Raw genomic sequence first — 20,754 nt, 5'->3', positions numbered from 1 at the left:
AGTGAAAACTAAAAGGCATAAAAATTATAAATAAACAGCTTGTATATATAATATGTACAGTAATATTATTCAACAGAAAAGCATGATAAAAATTATAAAAGTGAAAAACTAAAAAGGCATAAAAATGATAAATAAACAGCTTGTATATACACAATAATATTATTCAACAGAAAAAGTTACTTAAAAATGCAACACATTCATATATATGTCCTCGAGTACAGTATAATCTTCCACTTTAACAAGAGTACTATAATCCACGTGTCGGCCATTTTGGCTGGTATTTTCTACTAACGGACCATTCGACATACGACCTGTGGTCGGAACGGATCTAGGTCGTAACTCGGATGGTAACTGTATACTATCGTTTTGTCAAGTAAGTGGGTATCCCCTCATTGACAAAATATCTCTTTCTCCGTAAATGGGTTAGTTCTCATTGACAAAAACATCTCATTAACTTGATATTGCGTAAGCGAATAAGCTCTTATTGACAAGATTCGGAAGAGCTCTCATTCGTTATTCGCAGACTCGTACAAGAAATAGACTTGTAGACTACGTCAATGAACGCTTATGTCCAATAACATAAGAAGCTTGAGCTGTCTGCTTCGATTCTCTAAGTTTTGTAGCTGTATTTCCGAATTCAGCTATATATATGTCTGCCAGGTAAGTATGAACAAACTTTATTGTGATATAATATCATATTTTGCCTTGCGTTATTTTACTACTGGGTTGGTTTCAAGTCATATATGCTGCTGTAGTTACCTCTTCGGATGGCAACCGAGAGGTCTATTGTCTATTATTTTTTAGGACATTTAATCGTTACTCCCTGCAGCCTTCCAGGAGTTTCCGATTTATCTTTTACCGTTGTATTGGTAGTGTTCTGACGACACAAACGCATCTATATATTTAGCGTTTTCTGTTTCGCTTAAATATACCAGCTTGAGAGTCTCTTTCTGCTCAAAAAATAACGGACCTATTTCTTCGTAGAATAGGGTAGCTTGGCAAACCCAGACATAAAAGTTATGAGATGAGTTTCGTAAGCTGCTGGTCTGCTGCGTGTCTGTCCTACTCCTCCAGTCCAACCGAGCCAGTAACAGATCGTGCGCTGTCATGCGCGGTAGGTTAAGTTACGTTCTCTCTCCTGCCGGGATTGACTGACTAACCGTATCTCTGTGCTGGCGGTTACGTCTCTCCTGCGGGATTGACTGACTAACTGTATCTCTGTCCTACAATCACGGACTTTAGCCTAAGATTGAGGGGATTTCTTACGTGAATGAATAAACGTTGCATTCGTTTTGCCTTACTATGTTCAACAGAGTTACTCTCTTAATCCTTTCGGTGCTCGTTACCGCACGGTATAGAACTACGAGTCTACCGCAACATTGCACTTTTATATGCTCTCTGCTTAGGCAAAGCGCAGCCTATTAGGGAAGTAAGCATACTCGGGGAGGGAATGGATGAGTTTGCTGGGGACCATTTCCTTCCTGAAGAAGTTTGTTTCCCCGAATAGACTGCAATTCAGACCTCCACAGTTTTTTTCCTACCGGGAAACTGAAATATTATTCAAGATCTAGGAATGATTCTGAACATCTCTCAGTGCGTCTATCACCTGAGGTGATAGAAAGAAGATGCCGGACATCTGGATAGGGTTTCAGATGTCCTGGATCTTAATCTGAAAGAAGTAAAAGCAATTCGGTCGTCCCTCCAGTCCTCGAAACGAGTTTTGGAACCAGTGGTCCAGATCAACTCTGATATTCCACAGCTCTCTCATATCTTAAGAAGTATCTTCTCTCGGTCCCTGTTCGAGTTTACAAGAAAGAGCCTATTATAACAACAGGCGTAGAATGTAACGATCCTCTAGAGGTTCGTTATAGGATTGCAAAAGTCCGTACGAACCGTCTCGATCAACGGCAGCAACTAATGACTTCTGAGTGGAATCTTTCTTTAGAAGTAAGTTGAGAGTTGGAGACTTAGGGACGCCCTTTCATTCTTCTCTTCGATATATTGAGGACGAAGAGGCTTCTTCTTCTCTGCTCCCTTATTCTCGATCCGGGATCGGTTTACCATTAAACGCCATCCTATGATATTGAACGGGGATGGATGTTTAGTCTCTTTTCCCCTTTTTCAATCGCTTAGGAAATGTAGTAAGAGGATTTATGACGTCACAGGGAGCGACAATGACGCTGATCGCCCCATGTTGGCCTTCAGGATCCTGGATTCACAGAGGTCACATCCTTCCTAGTTCACTTTCCAAGGACCTTTTCCGAGAGAGTCGGTCTACTCTAACTCGAAAGGTACCTATAACCTCTCCGCTCTGAGTCTGACTACGTTCAGACTATCGAGATGTTGACAGGAATAAGATTACGTCTTCCATTTCCGTCTGAAGAATGGGTGAATAAGCCTGGCAGTCACAACTATTAAAGAAATACGCAAATGCTGTTGACGGCCTTTGGGCTCAGAGATTTGCGTCTGTCAAACAACAAAGCCCTTCACGATCTTTGAGTTCTGTGGAATCTCGAAACTCGCTCACCATCTACTTTTTGTCTCACCTGTTTTCTCGGAGTCAGACACTCGTGCGAGATCAGGCGACATATAGTAGCCCTGAGTTTCTTGTTGACGAAGTCGGTTGTGGTTTATACACCCCCGATGATCGTGTAACATGAGACCAGGTTGGACTGTCAGGCATTCTTCCTTCGGGACTGAATCGCCTTTTTGCTCCTCGCTCCTTTCTCCTGGCACCAGAAGCTCGAGTCAGGAGTGATTCGCTGACGACGTTGGGTTGCGTTGATACACCCCCAAGGTTGCTTAGATTGATTCGCCCAGGTAGTCCAGCACACATCCTCAGCGAAGAATAGTGCCTTATGGTCTTCAGGGTACAGCCTTGTGTCCTGATTCGTCTGACTGGTCAACTGGTCGGTCACCTGACTTTAGTACAGACGGACTGACTGTGCATGTCCAGATCGAAGCTTTCAATATGGAACTTAGACGTAGTGTGAAGTTCTTGATGTCAAAGCATTCGAACCTCTCCTACCTGTTAACTTCTTGCATGTGATCAGGAAGGCCTTCTTCTAACCACCCTAGATACGACAAAGAGGGTTAGTGAGATTTTAAGCCATCGTCACAAGTTTTGGCTTTAGAGAACACAAGGCGGTGTGCTCTCTAAGCCTTCCGTTGTGGCCTAAGAATGGAAACCCATTTTGTCCTTGGGCCAGGAGCTTGGAAGCAAGGATGGCACAAGTTAGTGGGCAGGAGCCAGAGAGAGTCCTGTGCCCTGTCGGGTCTCTCAAGTTTTATCTACATAAAACTCAAGAAAGTCTAAGTCATTCGGGCAATCTGCAGTGTTCCGAAAAAGACCAGACTTGCCCATATCGAAGAACACCCTGGCTTTAGTGTTAAGGAGTTCTTTTAAAAAATGCTCCTTCATTGTGTTTGCACAAAGATTTGAAATCTTTTTATCTGAATGCTCACGAGGTGAGGGCGCGGCCTCGGAAGCATTTCAACAGAGCATGGCACTCAGCAACATCCTGAGTACCATGTTTTAGCGAAGCAACTCTGTGTTCACTTCACACTCCCTGCGAGATGTGAAGATGGCATATGAGATCTGCTGCTCGCTAGTGCCATACACAATCTTGGGGGCAAGAAGTACCACTCATCCTATCCTGTAGAAAATGGTTAGGAAGAGCTCTTAATTTAGTTCTTGAGTCGCCGACAACGGCGACTTCTCAACTCTTAAGCCTTAGTTAACACACCTTAACTTTGGCTAGGTTGGTCAGGTGGTGATATATATATTTATATATATATATATTTATTTTACTTCTTAGCCCTCATGGTATGGTCAATATGGTCTAGTCACATTGTGGTCACGCCCCGTTGACAGATCATCTGGAGTGCACCAGCTTTATAGGTCTCTACCTCGCTGGCAACTCTAGTAAAGCAGAAGCAGACTTTAGTAAAGCAGAAGCAGACTTGGGTGACAGTAATCACGAAGTCAGCTATGCTAAACAGGTGGAACCAAGATGTAAGTCATCTGCATGCATTTGTTCCCAAAAACCCTTCTATTCTGTCCCAATTCCACCTCCAACGGTGGGTTTGGGATTCAGCTATATATATCTGACAGGTAAGTTCATGAACAAAATGATATTGTTATGATACAATAAAGTTTGTTCATACTGAACTTGGCAGAGTATTATAATAATCAAGATTACCCAACCCACCTACCCCTCAGGGGAGGAGTGGGGAAATAAAAATTATGAATAGAAAATGGGAATGGTTCCTGATACCCGCCTCCCAGCGGCAGGGAATGGGTACTAAAACCACTGGCCGACCACTGCGTGTGTCGGAAGTTTTTTTTTAAATTCTGTCAGGGACTTCAGAAAAATAGAGCTATATATATATCTGCCAGGTAAGTATGAACAAACTTTATTGTATCATAACAATATCATGTTCGGTAACATAACCTCCAACTCGCTTGTCAGACTGGAGCTCTAATTCAAATTCATTACATGATTTAATGCTTTTGGAATAGAATATGTCCTTGATCCCACCTCCAGTCAGTGTGGATTCAGCGATATAATGACTGGGTAAGTCACATTTACAAAAATGATATTTTTATAATAAAATTAGATTTTGTATATACTTACCCTGTAATTATATGATCAGAGCCCACCAACCTCCCCTCTGATGGACATTATGCATAAAACAGAATGATGTGATTAGCTACTAAGTCATTCCTAGTATTGTCATAGGGGGATGGCACTGTATACCTACACTGAGCCGTCAAAGCGCTACCCACGAAATTTAAATTTAGGCGGCCATCGAGTAGAAACTCATAGCGATATAATTACTACTAAGTATATACAAAATCTAATTTTATTATGAAAATATTTTTAAAACGGGATTTTATTAAATGCACTAAAAAGTGAAGAATAACATTTTTAAGACCAGGATTTTCTTACAATTAATCATGTGTGCAAAAATAAAAGCATGGGGGCCAAACAAGGCAGCAAATACCACAAAAGATGAAAAAAATATATTTCTTTTCTCGTCACATTTCATTCCATGTTTGATGTCCACACTTTTATTTTTGTAGATGTGATTAATTGCAAGCAATAAAATTTATTTTTCACTTTTTAATGCATTTTAATAAAAACATGCTTTAAACTTTTTTTTATTTGCTGTTAAAATACCACTGCTACCAGTGGTGTGAAATGAGTCATTTGAATTTTCTTATAAGGCATGAACTTTTCAGTATAGAGCTGTGATGTTACACAAATACAAGCTTGTACTTATATACATGTTTCTACAGGGATAAAACCATTGCCTTTCATATGGAGCATATTTCATAGTGAGTTGTAATAGCTGTTGAACCTTGGTAAACAAGGTAGTCAAAATGGTGGAAATTAGAGGTGTATATAGAAGGGGCTACTCATGCTCCCCTCAACCTCACCATTCCATATTTATACATTGCCTCAGCAATAGGACATAGCTGCTCTCTTCTTGGGGTGATCATTGAAAATTTGGGCGAGTACTCGAAGTTTTTTTATTCCGTTGAGCAAATACCCTGGCCTGTGCATTGTCTTGTGATTACCTTTTGCTAGTTTTTGTTTTTGCTATGGAGAATAAACAAGACCAAAACCATTAGGAGGGTTGAGGACAGTCATGTAGGAATGAGAGAGAAAAATATTCTAATCAAAACTACTGGGCATTGAAAGAACACATTTAACTGTTGTTTTAATGTGTACGACAGATGGGACGAAACTTCCCCCCATCGTTATCTTTAAACAGAAATCAATGCAAAAAAAAATCTCCAAATGGTATCGTTGTCCATGTTCATGAAAACAAACAATACAAAATTTACATCATCACTGTTTGTAGTATTTTATGAAACTGGTAACATAAGAATACTGTACATAAAATACTACAATTGGATACAGTGAAGTAAAACGTAAGTTTTTTAAAGATCCATGGAAAAGATGCATATTCCTTATGTTTGTTATTTCATATTATGATACTAATATGTGAATATTACATATGCTGATTAATATCTTTTGTATGATGCAAACCCCTTAAAATCAGCTTCACAGGATAAGGTAGTATAAACAGTAATCCTAAGGTAATCAATACACCATAAATATGAGATAAATTCATGAAAATTTGCAATCGTTTTTTTTTTTTTTTACCTCGTCTTATCTAAAGGTCATCCTATACACAGAAATAAACGGTAATTATTTGTATGTTATTTTCCAGTCTGCTTTCATTGAAATGAAAAAATTTTTTAATTTAAGCATGGAAAATATGAAAAAATGCAGGGGTGTGCATGAGGGGAGGAGGGGGGAGGGGGGGGGGCACTTGGGCTGCTTGAGCCTCTCTCTCTCTCTCTCTCTCTCTCTCTCTCTCTCTCTCTCTCTCTCTCTCTCTCTCTCTCTCTCCATATATGTTTTTTTCATTATTGCATTTTTTTTTGCCTGATTACCATAATTTCCTTCCTCCTCACATTCGAACCATTCTAACTATGTACTGGTTGTTTGAATGAAGGCCACCTTTCAGGGCAAGAAGGGCATGAGCCCTGAGCCAGGCTTGGCGGGGCAACACCGGTTTTGTTGCTGTCTGTACATGCGATGAACCACTTACATACAGTGACACGTACACGATTGTGAGATTTAGAAGATTACTCTTGCCCAGAAGTCTCGACCCCTTGCTCTGGAAGGTGCACGAAGTAGTACAGCCACCTTGTATGCGGTGTGATGAATCACATACACGGTCGTGATATGTAGAACGATCTACGCGAAAACATCAAGGATTTGATGACCACTCTTTGCCTAGAAGAGTCTCAACCTGACTCTCAAAGGCGAATGATGAAAGTAGGACCTCCATCACATACACAGATGTGCGAAGAAACACGTACATGGCCGTGTTCATCTTTGACCTCTAATTGGAACCTCCTCATCATGTGACAAACCTGAATAGGCTGAGAAGATTAAGAAACAGGCTGAGAAATGATGTGAGGAAGATCAACATGGACGGAGCACATCTATGTACTTGAAGGGGAGAGTAATGTCAGTGCTGGGAAGATGGTGAAACACCTCTCTCACTCTCAGAAGAAGCCACAAAATCCAGAATCTGCCAACGTCCAACTCATAAATGAGGGGGGAGGAGGAGGAGGAGGAGGAAAAGGTGATGGAGCCATTGCCCTACGATGCTTCTTGCTTGGAGCCCCAGGACACCACTTACTAAACACAGATTCCAGCCAATCAACCATCTCTTGAAAGAACACCTCTGATGGGTTGACAACTGACTGCAATGACGTCATGGACGAGACTTGGAGAGACATCACTAAAGCTAACGTCACAGCATTCAGACTGGTACCCCGAGTCAAAGGCGACACTGACAGCGAAGTTGGCGAAAAGGTCTTCTTTCGTCTCCTACAGCAACCAGAGGGCCTCCCCAGGACACATACATATGAAGACTCGCAAAGAATTTACCAAGAAAATCCATTGGCCAAGGAAGCAGAGAAGAGAACACCTTCCTTTGAATGCAGCAGCAGCAGCGCCGATCGAAACTATGCTGTCATAAGAAGCCATGACGTCACACAGCAGACTTCTCTTACAAAGAAAACAATGCATGTAAGAGCAGAAAAACATTAGCACAAAACCGTACTACAATTTTATGTCATATGACAGAAGGGAGTACCAAAGTACCTAGTAGAACTTCTTTGTATTTCATATGACAAAAGGGAGTACCAAGTTGAACATCATTGGATGACGAAACATCAGAGAGAGACGATATCTACACATCGGAGAGCAGTCTCTAAGGATGGTATCCCTGCATGACGACACAGTACATTGGCTAGCAAGAAGGAGGTGCTCTGATGATAGCAAGAAACACACCGCTGACAAGACTGACTGGATTCTAAACTCACTCTCTACACAGCACCAGCGAGCATACCAAAATTAGTGAAGTGGCATCTCTGTCAGAGGGAAGAAAAGCTGCGTGGCTCCCAAGTTCTGAGCAGTATGCCACTGCTGCCAGACTTCAAGGCGAGAAGCAAGGCTGACAACTAAAGAGCCTGTAAAAAAAAAAAAACATGCTCACATCCTTAGGAAAGAAGAGATCTTCTATCTGGTGAGAGTGAAAATAATCTTATTCATATAAGGGGAAGGGAGTGAACCATATGACTCATGCCCCTCCCCAACCAAAATGGCGGGAGAGATAAGATGGCAATCGCGATTGGTCCTGTGAGCTGGCGGGACCAATGCAATCAGAGAATGTCTGCCATTAAAATTCATGTTGAGGAAGTGTACGAATACTCCATTGCTAGAAAGCCAAATCCTAGCACAAAAACGTTGTCTGCAACACGAACCTTTAACGTCTCAAACATCGTGAAACACAAATTCTGAAAGACTGAAACATTACACCACATTCCCAGAAAATGTGTAACAAGATAAAATGAATGATAAATAAAACTATGTCATAATACAAATGTTTTCATAAAATCTTCAATATAACAAATTTAAAATGCTAAAGAACACAATGTAGCTGGCCCCTTTCTTCCAGAAGGGGCAATATCCCCTTGGGAGATGGACCAGCATTACATATAAAACAACCAATGACGAAGAAGAGGAAAAGGCTTGTAGCACATCAACTGCACTCTTGCATATGTCCCAAAGGAACGTGAACACAGGAATCCTGGAAGGCAGTCTAAAAACATTGACGCTCACGGGACTTCTGGGCTGGATAAATATGAAACAAACCATGGGCTTAGGTAAAAAAAAAAAAAAAAAACTAGTTTGGGGGTAGGAGAGCAAAGCGAAAGCCAACTCTCCAAGGCAGTTAAAAAAAAGACTGATGCATCATGAGGTTCCAAGCCCGGTCGGTGACCACCTTCCACCTCATATACACACGAGTTGCCAGATGCCACAGATTCCTTGCTTTACAGTCTTTAATTGTTTTCTAACCAGTTTCTAGCTAGCACTAGAAGATTATCCCATTGTTAAGACTGAAGGTTTGTTCCATGTATGAGCAATCATAATTTTATTTAGTCTTTACAGTTAAGAAATATGACAAATTTTCTAAGACAATTTGTATTTTGCATAGCTACAAACCTGAGGTCTTAATAGGAGAATTTTCTAGCGTATAGCTGGATCCGGTTAAATCGCAGATGAAAAGCAAGGAAATTTGTGAGATCTGGCAACTTGTGCATATATCAGGTGAAAAGTGGATGGCTAGAGGTGGGCGGTACAATGTTAAGACCTCAGGTTTGTAGCTATGAAAAATACAAATTGTCTTAGAAAATTTGTCATTTGTTCATATGCGAACAAACCTTCGGTCTTAATAGGATAGACTTATACTTGGAAGGAGGTACAGACATCCTAAACCGGCCCCCACCAGTCCAGCTCCAGAAGAAATATCTACCGGAGAGGGTCTGATGCCCGTGAGAGGCTAGATACATTGATATCCGACTCAGTCACAGAGCAACGTACAATGATATATGGGACGAATCATTGTACAGTTAACAAGAGAGAACTTTGACTGTCCAATAACAAACTAACGTGCCAGAGTTCATTACTACTTCCTACTCCATCTTGCTAAGGAGCGGATGGATGGATGTATGATATTTAGGGCTAAAGCCCAGGCACTGGGGCCAAGAAGGCCATTCAGCGCCGTAACGAAGGTTAAATAAATTGAATTATGGAAAATGAATTAATAACTTAGTGAAAGAAATGATTAATAGAATTAGATGTGACCAATAAATACCCATAAATAAAATAAAAATATGAAGATTAATGAATGGCGTAACTTATATTAAAAATAGTTTAATGTCTTTAAAAAACTGTATGATATGATATATAAATAATAAACTAAATGTTATTAAAAATTTGTATACACTGAAAAGGAGATGAGAGCAGAAATATCCGCTTCATCTCCCAAGATATTCAAGAGGGATTTACTCTGGAAATATCTTTCCCTTTGGTTAAAATATCTTTGGCAAAGCATCAGAATGTACTCCACTGTTAGTATCTCGTCACAGTAAGCACACACTGGTGGGCTGCTTCCTTCTAAAATAAACTGATGGGTTAAATAAGTGTGCCCAACCCTTAATCTCGTTAAAATAACCTCTGTCTGTCAAGTTGGAGTGACGAAGGGCACGGCAGTATATTTTTCCTAATATTTCTATACTTATTATTATTGGCAAGAGGAGAAGTCCACCTTTCTTCCCATTTACATACTTAATACATAAGACCTAATAGGACCTTTTAGGTCTGTATGAGGCACTTTTCTGAAAGTTGTTTCTGGTAAAATGCTAGCAGCTTTCGCTTCCTTGTCTGCAGTTTCATTTCCGTGAATCCCCATGTGAGAAGGGACCCAATAGAAAGACTGATTTATGCAAACAATATATACAAAACAGCAACTTCTGAACTTTTTTAATTAATGTATGAAAGCTGTTGAATTTTTTAATAGCTTCTAAAGTGCTTTTAGAATCCGAGTTTATGACAAAATCAGTGTCAATACTTTGAAGAACTAAATCCAGGGCAGAGACTACTGTTAATTCGGCAGTAAGTATTGATGCACAGTCAGGTAATTTAGCTGTATATGCTGTCTCACCCAGGATAACACCACACCCAACACCACTATCCGACTTTGTTCCACCAGTAAAGATCTAAACATAATTAGCAGGGGTAACGTTGTGCTTTAAGAATTTTCCCCTAATCTCTTCTTCAGTGCAGTCCTTTTTGTTAAATGATTTCTTGTATGCTATTGCTTCTGGAATAAGCCTTGGAGTATTTACAGGATGATCTACTTCCAGAACTTTGTGGGATGGAGATGGTTATCCCTAACATCCTCATTCAGTTGAATCTGGAATGGTTTAGAAGCTCTTGTACCAGAGAAATTCCGCGAGTCTGTTTCCTTGAGTACTTGAAACGAGGGATTTTTGGGAGCACTTTGCATTCTACCCATGTATCGCAACCCTAGTTCTTGCCTTCTTAGATCAAGGGGAAAATGATCTGTCGACATATATGCTTTCAACAAGAGAAGTTCTAAAAGCCCCTGAGCATATTCTCAACCTCATGTTCTGTACAACATCCAATTTCTTTAGTTTGATTTTACAAGCTGAGGAATAGAGCTGATAACCATAGTCTAGCTTGGAGCGACACAGCGAGTCATATAGCCTCAAAGGGATTTCTTATCAGCCCCCAAACTAAATCCAGAAACAACCTTTAAAATATTCAAAGATTTTTAAACATTAATCTTTAGGGCATTTATGTGGCTGGCCCATGTTAATTTGTGGTCATCCCCAAAAATTTTATTTCATTTTCATAAGGAATGATAGATCCTTTTAAACCAAGTGTGGGAATTTCTTCCACACGCTGGCTTCTGGTAAATCTTTCTGCAACTGTTTTGGAGGAGAAGAATTTAAAACCATTTTCATCAGCCCACTTACTAATTGCATTAATAGACCTTTGCAGATGTTTACATACTGACAATGAAGCATATCCTGTGCAGTATATTGCAAGGTCGTCGACAAAAAATTAGCATTTAACAGGAGGCAAGATTTTTTCAACCACACTATTTATTGCCACTGAAAAGAGTGTTACACTTAAAAAGCTTCCTTGAGGAACTCTTTCCTCCTGCACAAAAGGTTGGGAGAATGTTTCCCACTTTTACTTTAAAAAATCTGTCTGTTAAAAATGAATATGTAAATCTGATCATTCTTCCACATATGCCATCTTGTGCAATTGTTTCGTGATGCCAATTCTCCAGGCAGTCTCATATGCTTTTTCGAGGTAAAAAAATATTCAGATGGTCTCACATTGTTTGGCGAATCCTTGCTGGATTTGGTTGGTCAGCCTCAGCAAGGGATCAAGGGTGGAGCAGTTTTTCCTGAAACCAAATTGAAATTATGATATTAATTCTTTAGTTTCTAAGTGCCAAACTAGTCTAGTATTTATCATTTTCTCCATCAGCTTACACACAGCTGGTAAGAGCTTTTGGTTTATAGCTGGTGGCTAGAGATGCATCTTCATTAGGCTTTTTAATAGGAACTATGGATATTTTCCAGTCATTGGGTAAAACTCCAGTTTCCCATACTTTGTTTATAATCTTGAGTAAATATTTTTTGGCATCGTCTGGGAGGTGTTTAAGCATTTCATATATGATTATATCCTTACCTGGGGTTGTGGATTCACTAGAGGAGAGCGCCTCCTGTAATTCTCTCAAGGAAAATCTGTAGTTGTATGGTTCAGATTTTCTTGAATCAAATTTCACAGTCTTTTCCGAATTCCTAATTTTTTTAAATTCAAGAATAATTGTTGGCGCTGGAAACTTCAGAAAATCGATTTCCTAGCTCATTTGCAACTTCGGTGGGCTCTGTGATCAGTGTCTCATTTATTTTTTATGAGGGTAATGGTGACGCAACAAATTTCCATTCAGTTTCCTTATTTTGCGCCACACCACTTTTAGTGGAGTCTTTGAGTTTATTCCATTAATATAGTAAAGCCAACTTTCTCTTTTGGCTCTTATAAAAGCACCGTTGCTTGGCTAAAGCACATTTGTAGATTAATTTAGACTGAGGACAGCCACTAGTTTTGTAACATCTTTAGCACTTCCTAGCAACTTTCCTCAGAATACCACAAGTCTTATTCCACCAGGGAACTGCAGGTTTACGAGGTTTGCCTTTTGTTTTGGGAATCGAGCCTTCAGCACTCTTCAGAGTAGATTCAATAAAGTAATCATAAGCATCTAGATGAGAATGAAATGACTCAAATCCTTATCTAGATTGATGCCTTTACTGAATTTATCCCAGTCTGCATCAGGTAACATGATTCCTATCAATTAGGTCTTCAATTACTTTCCCTTTACTGTCTAGAAACAGACTTGCCCAAAGGGGGTTGTGGGGCATTAAAATCTCCTAGGAGAAGTAAAGGAGCTGAAGTTGGTTAATTAAGGACTGAGTATCTGGTGGAAGGTATAAAGAGCAGACTGTTATCTTTTCCAAGATGACTGAAATAGCAACTGCCTGTAGAGTTGTATTTAATTGTATTATGGAGTGTATTATGGAGTGCTGCAGTGTACTTAATTGTATTATGGAGTGCTAGAGATATTTATTAACAATAATTGCACCAATTGGGGGAGAGGGGTTAAATATTGAATAATTTCGTCCAGGATTATAAGGAGAGTTGCTTAACATTGTCTCCTGCAGGCATATAATCCATGGATTGTATTCATGGATTAAGACTAAGGTCGTCTGTACAAGCTCTGAGACCTTTACAGTTCCACTGAAGGATATCAAACATGAATGTTGGTGGTAATATTGTGCTACTTCCCACTCCTTGGAGGGGAAGTAATGCTCCTAGTGTGGATAGGAAAGTTCTCCTTTATAAGTGATTGTTTCTTTAATCCCTTTTCATTTGAATTGGAATTTAGGGTTTTTGGCTGACCATATTTCTGGTTAAAGTATCGTGGATCAGTCAGGTATTCACATTCTCCACCAATGGCACAAGTGAGAGTTGAGTGCCAATAGTCTACCCTGCTGGGAGTTCTGCCCCCACTAATGGGGGCTGACTCCCCACTCCAAACGTATTGATGGGCTTCCGGACAAACACCAGCCCCCCCCTAGATTCAGATGGGCTGATCCATGGAGATGGTTTTGCCCTCAAGATAGCAATGGGAAAAACTCCATCACAATCTCTTAGGTCCAAACTATATCAGGTGGTGACTTCAGCCACCACAACTCCCACAATTAACTTTGAACGCAAACCCCTTCCAAAGCACGATCCCTTCTCAGACTCACTTAAGCAGTAAAATTTTACAAAAAGTGGAAAATTCGACAAAATTACCCTAAAACTTATCAATACACGAGACTTGGACTCAAACCCAGGAACAGATTCCTGGGGTTCAAGAGCCCCCTCACCACATCATGTAGGGCTCGCGATTTCACTTCATCTCAGGCATGAAGGGCTTAGAGACTTCTCCTCTACACAGACAGGAAGGGTAGCTGCTTGTCCTCATCTCAGGCAGGATAAGATTTTATAGATATGCATTTGTCATCTGAAGGGGAGACTCCGTTGGAACTTGATTCAACCTCTGATCCTATTACTGTTTGGTGGTATGGTGTTTAACATTGCATGGAACCAGCGGTTATTCAGCAATGGGACCAACGGCTTTACGTGACTTCCGAACTACGTCGAGAGTGAACTTCTATCACCAGAAATACACATCTCTCACTCCTCAATGGAGTAGCCGAGAATCGAACTCGTGACCACCGAGGTGGGATGCCAACACCATACCAACCATGCCACTGAGGCTCTTTGATCCTATTAATGACCCTCTTCCTTTATTCTCTCTATCTGTGTGTGTGTTCTTCTCTCTATCTGTGTGTGTGTTCTGGGCAGTCTTCTGGAAGTTTATATACCATTATATGGGCAGAGCTAATGACAAAAATCTTCATTCCCATACCAGTTTTTATTTTCTGCATACCGATTGGCTCCTCAAAACCGTTCATTTTGGTCACGTCATAAAAGCTTCTAGAACTAATTTTCTGATGCAATCTTGATCCAATGAGCTATTTCACAAAAACATGGCATGAGAGGCCATGTGGTGTCGCTTCCACAAAAATACAGTTTTCTTCATCAAGTTCCTAATTTGCCACGAAGTGTTGACACAAGAACTGACAGGCATTGAAACCTCGCAAACACAGGAAGCAGTCACATCTTGGAAAAAGAGAACTTTCTTTTCTTTTATAATAGTATTTTTCTTTAGCATTACTGTATTGCATCTACCCATGACACGGTTACTACTGTAGCTAAAGTGTGTTGCACTATCATTTTTTTTTAATGTATGTATAATTTTTTTATGCATGTATACACTTGCAGCCAAGTCTTCAGAACACAAGGTTCTTTTGCCAGTGTCAGTCCTCAAGCTCTCCATCAGACCCTCGCCCTCTCTTTCAGTGAGCCAATTCTGAAGTGTTGTCTGAAACTATCTCCCCTCTTAATGCAATTTAGGCTAATAAAAATTATGGTTTTGTAAATTGAACAATCAAATGTAAAAAACTAATAGTACTTAAAATACACTCATCAGTATTATATTTATGGTCCTGCCCCCCGCTACTTTCCTCACAGAGAAGATCTTAGTTATCTGGATTCTTGGGTATGTGGATGGTGTGTGTAGGATTGTGGGCTATATTGACAATTGGTTCATATTAAAAAAAATTGGTTAACATTTTTTAAAATGGTAAATTCATGGCATAACAGCAGTGGCATTTATTTTGCTTGCTAAACTCTACAATCATTATTTATCTCATTATTGCAATTATCTCAAATCGAAACTATTGTAAGTGCCCTTTTGTTCTAAGAGTATGGATTTTTTTTTTCCAGAATATCAAGAGAGTGCCTACACTATGGAAAAGTTTGACATCTCGCACAGTAAACATTGGGGGACTAACAGCAGTGATATTCATGTTGCAAAGAACTGCATTATTCCCGGAAGGTGTAAACCTGGAACAAGCAAAGAAGGAAGAAGAATCCTCTTGACACACTGGTCTTGATAGGGATGTACAGCAATTAATATTTTCATATTAAAAAATTATTAAATCTCTTTTCAAGTTTTTAAGGTTTTCATTGCTTTCTAAATCCCTCTTTCATGGTACTTTCAACCGAGCTAGTTATTCTTTTTTCATGCAAGAGCAATAACATGCAAAGCAACCTTTTCTTTTACCACTGTAAAATACTGACAATACTATTATGACTACATGGGGAAGGCAGGTGATAAAAATCTGACTGTGCCCACAAACCAAAGTCCAAGTCTGCTTTGACAACTTTACTTTATTCTTGTGTCAAAACCAGCTTCTATACTACAGTAAATGTAATAATAGTTTGGCTCATTTTCCTCTACCATTTTTATTCCTTCTCTACCACATACCATAAAAGCAGTGTGACATGTGACAAGTAGTACATGGACAGACTATGGCTGCTGATGCTCTGCACTATCTCCTGAGAGACACAAACTGAAGATACTAGGCACTTGGGGAAGTTCCCTGTTGAAATAGGAATGGAATATGAAATTTAGGCTTTAAGCCAAGCACTGGAATCCAAGGGATTATTCAGCGCTATAATGAATTTGATTACAGATGAATAGGTATATCAATGAATTTATGAACAGAATAAAATAAAAGAATTTTAAAACTGTGATAAAATGACAAATTTTCTAAGACAATTTGTATTTTTCATAGCTACAAACCTGAGGTCTTAACAATAGGATAATTTTCTAGCGCCTAGCTGGATCCGGTTAAACAATTGGAGATTGAAAAGTGAGTTATCTCTGAGATCTGGCAACGTGTGCGTATATCGGTTGAAAACTGGTCAAAGACTGCACACCCATGCTATTGCGTTTATTCTTTCCCAACCTAGGATGTCATAAGATGACAGAGGGGCGGCTAGAGGCAGGCAGTAAAACATTAAGACCAGGTTTGTAGCTATGAAATATACAAATTGTCTTAGATAATTTGTCATTTGCTCATATGCAAACAGAAAATCTGTCATTTGTTCATACACTAACAAACCTTCGGTCTTAACAATAGGATACACTTATACTGGGTGGGAGGTACAGACATCCTAAGCTGGCTGGGGGCCAACCCACCAGTCCAACTCCAAAAGAAATATCTACAGGATAGGGACTAATACCCATGAGAAGCTAGATAAACAGATATCCAACAACTCGGCCAACTGGGTTACATACAATGATGTATGAGAAGATTCATTGCAGTAGGGAACTAAAGAGAAATTCTGACTGTTCGATAACAAACCACTGCATCAGGATTTGTTATCACTCCTTACTCCCCCCTTACTAGAGAGTGCAGTATATGCTACTGAATTAGAGGGTTTGATTACTTGAACACAAAGTAAAAAAAACAACCAGTATGACCACCTTACTCACCTGTACCAGAACAGTCCAGCAAATGAAGTGTCTATTCCTCAACCTGCCTGTAGGAAGAAGGAAAGGAACAAGAGAAAGAAAAAGACCAGCTAACTCACTCATTCCCTCTTCCATACAATCATCTTAGGTAAGATACAAATGTGCCCGGTTAAGGGCAACGATGAGTTACACGATCTGTTGGGCAGCCACCACAGGACCCAAGGAAAAAGTATCCATAGATCTGTGGGCAACATCCTTAAGATATAGAGAGAGGTGAATGTGGACTGACATAACCAAGTACCAGCGCTCAGAACTCTTTGAACAGCCAAATTCTTCTTTAAAGCCAGAGAGGGACCAATACCCCTGCCATCATGTGCTCTAGCCGGCACAGACTCAGTGGCGGAATCATCAAGAGTCAAATACGCCTGTCTGATAGCTTCATGTAACCAAAAAGAGATTGTATTCTTGGACACCTCTTCCGTGGTAGCAAAAAGCCTACGACACCTGGCCCAAGATGTCTTGTCCTCAAGATAGCAACGCAGAGCCCTGACAGGACACAACAAGAGTTCTTGAGAATCACCGCCCACAAAGTCATCCAGAGATGAAATGGAAAAGAGGCAAACCTGTCATCCTGCACAGAGGGATTCTGGGTCTTAGCCACAAATTCCAGGACAAATTCGAAGGACACTGACCCCCCCAACCCCTGGTGTGCACATCATAAATCAGGCCATGAAGCTCCCCCACTTTTTTCGAAGAAGCCAAGGCCAAGAGGAAAACCGTTTTGAGTGTCAAGCTCCTGTCCAATGAACAACTTAAAGGCTCATAAGGAGCTGTAGTGAAACTTCTCAGGACTATGGAAAACATCCCATGTTGGAGGCTTAAACTCCCTCAGAGAACACGACTGCTCAAACCCTTTAAACAGCAAGGAGAATTCCCAGGATGAGGATTTGTCAACACCTCTAAGACAACACTAAACTCAGGGCCGCCCTGTAGCCTCTAATAGCGGAAAAGGACACGCCTTTCTCATCCCCGAGGAAGACCAAAAAGTCTGCTATGCACTGGATAGAGGTTTTGAGTGGAGAAAAACCCTGTTTACGACACCAATAACAGTAGATTGGCCGTTTACCTTGGTAAATGGCAGAGGTAGATTTCCTGAGATTGCTGGACATATGTCCTGCTGTCGTCTGAGAAAAGCCTCTCACTCAGAGGAGATACTTTATAGCCTCCAACCGTGAAGAAACAGGGATTCTACTGACTGGTGGAATCTTTCTAAGTGCGGCTGACAAAGATGCTGCCACGAGGGAAGCTCCCTCAGCACCTCTGCCAACGACGACAGCAGATCCAGAAATCATTCCGCTTGCGGCCACAGAGGAGCTACTAATGTCATCCTGAGGTTGTGTGAGCTCATCATCCTGTTCAGTACTTGGCGGGCAAACAAAATGGAGGAAAGGCATACACCTCCAGGTTGTCCCAGGGATGTTGGAACGAGTCCTCCGCTAACACCAGAGGATCCAGAACCACCGAACAGAAAACCTCTAGTTTCCTGTTTGAACCGGGTTGCAAAGAGGTCCAGCATAGGTCTCCCCAAAACCTGGAAAAGCCTGTCCACCATGACCTGATGAAGGGAACACTCTGTGCCTAGGACCTGATCTTGATGACTGAGCTTGTCCATGACCACATTCCTTTAGCCTAGGATGCACCTGGCCGAGAGCTCCACTGAATTGTTGACCACCCACTGGCGAATCTCAACTGTCAAAGCATGAACTTGACATGAAACCAGTCCCCCCTGCTTGTTCATATAGGCAACCACTGTGGTATTGTCTGACATGAGAACAACAGAATGTCCCTCTACTTTCTCCCAAAATTCCTTCAGACCCAGAAAGGCTGCCTTTAACTCCAACACTTTATGTTGCTGTTTGTCCTCCAAACTCCAAATGCCCGAAGTAATGAGGCCACTTAAACGAGCGCCCCGACCTGCGAGGGAGGCATCTGAAAACAGAAGGAAGTCTGGCGGCAGAGAATGCAGAGGAACACCCTCCAAGACATTACAATCGTCCAACCTCCAACGAAGATCTTCTCTCACTTCTAGGAACAGAGGAACCCTTATCATGGGCGAGTCCCCTGCCGGAGACCAGAAATCCTTTGGTCTCCATGTAAGAGATCAAAGATGAAGTTGCCCATGAGGGAGCAGTTTCTCCAGAGAAGATAAAATTCCCAGAAGAACCTGCCACTGACAAGCAAACTGATCCAGCTGCGACAGGAAGTCGCGCGCCACCACTTGCAATTCCTCCAACCTCTGATCTGATGGAAAAACCCTCGACGCTGCTGTATCGATGATCATGCCTAGATAAAGAATTCTTTGGCTGGGTACAAGATTCAATTTCTCTAGGTTCACCAAGATGCAGAGTTCCAGACAAAACTGAAGCAAGCAAACTGTCCTACTGCAGCTTCTCTCTGGAGCTTGCTAACACCAACCAGTCGATGAGGTACCTCAGCAGATGCATCCCTTGAGCATGAGCCCAAGTCGAGACGAGAGAGAAGACCCTTGTGAACACCTGAGGGGATGTGGTCAATCCAAAGCACAGGACTTGGAACTGGAACACCTTGTTTCAGAGAGAGAAGCAAAGGAACTTCCTGGACGATTGATGCATTAGGATTTGGAAGTACGTACACGTCCCTTAGATCTATCGACAGCATGAAGTAGTTTTTCCCTCACAGCTACCAACACCGATCGTGTAGTCTCCATCTTGAAACCCGTCTTCCTGATGAAATGATTCAAAGTGGATAGGTCGATGACAGGTCTCCAACCCCCTGACACCTTTGCCACCAAGATGTCACTGTAACACCCCAGAGACGGATGCACCACTTTCTCTATCACACCCTTGTCCAGCATTTTCTGCACTTCCTCCTGGAGAGCCAAGAACCTCGGATGGATAGATGGATTATGGAATTTAGGGCATAGCCCAAGCGCTGGGACCTATAAGATCATTCAGCGCTGAAATGAAAGTATGGCTAGATGGAAAAATGAGAAATGAAATGAAAATGATAGTCATGACAATCCTGCACTTGAACAGGACTGTACATCAGCAAAGGCCATTTTACTCTCCCCCCAGCATTCCAATCATCCAAAGTTATGAAAGATCGTTTTGGCCAGGGGGGCCAAGAACCTCGGAGAATCTGGGGAATATACTTGCCTGAGCAGAGGTCTGTCCGAGAGCAGGGGGGAGAAGTTGAACATTAGTCGATATCCCACCTGAAGGACATCTACTACCCACTTCTCCACCCCATAACTGCCACTTGGCCCATTGGTTCGCCAGGCACACCCCCACCCGTAGCAAAGGAGAGGGAGAGGTGCCCAACCTATCGATGACCCCCCTTACTTCTACTCCTGGAGCCCCTCCTTGACCCATATGAGCGAGGCTGAAAGGGACATTGGTCATCCGACTTAGGCTGAGACAACGAAAGAGAAAGCCTAGCCGAAGCCGAACTTCTAGACGGCTTACTAGGCAACGATCTCTGTATTTGCTGCTGAACAGGAGGAGGAGGAGGAGGGGGACATCTCCGAGAATGAGACTTGGACTTGGACACAGCCTGGTGCACCAAACTGTCCTTCGTGTCAGCTTGCCATCGGTCTAACGCGTCCTCCAGCTCAGTTCGAGGAAACAGGAACTGAGAACCCAACAGATCCCCATTCCTGAGCACCAACAAGGAAGTCAGGGTCAACCAATCTTGCCATCCTGGACAATGCTGCGTCTCTTCTGATCAGAAGATTAGCCCAAAATTGACACCAAGATGGGTAAGATATGAAAATGCCTTGCCCCCCAAACTGCAACAAAATGGCAAAAG

General features: G+C 41.4%; 1 protein-coding gene across 1 annotated transcript in view; it reads left to right on the top strand.

Annotated features, from left to right (window-relative positions):
* LOC135219107 (tRNA (guanine(6)-N2)-methyltransferase THUMP3-like) overlaps positions 1-15,601 on the top strand; it is a 228,494-nt gene extending 212,893 nt beyond the window's left edge. The window contains 1 exon segment of the mRNA XM_064255549.1: positions 15,372-15,601. Within this exon segment, the coding sequence (XP_064111619.1) occupies positions 15,372-15,527 (156 nt within the window). The 3' untranslated portion in view covers positions 15,528-15,601.
* The last annotated feature ends 5,153 nt before the right edge of the window (positions 15,602-20,754 follow it).

This window comes from Macrobrachium nipponense, chromosome 1, assembly GCF_015104395.2.
Source record: "Macrobrachium nipponense isolate FS-2020 chromosome 1, ASM1510439v2, whole genome shotgun sequence".
In the NCBI taxonomy this organism is placed as follows: Eukaryota; Metazoa; Arthropoda; class Malacostraca; order Decapoda; family Palaemonidae; genus Macrobrachium; species Macrobrachium nipponense.
This window is presented reverse-complemented; position numbering and strand designations above follow the sequence as displayed.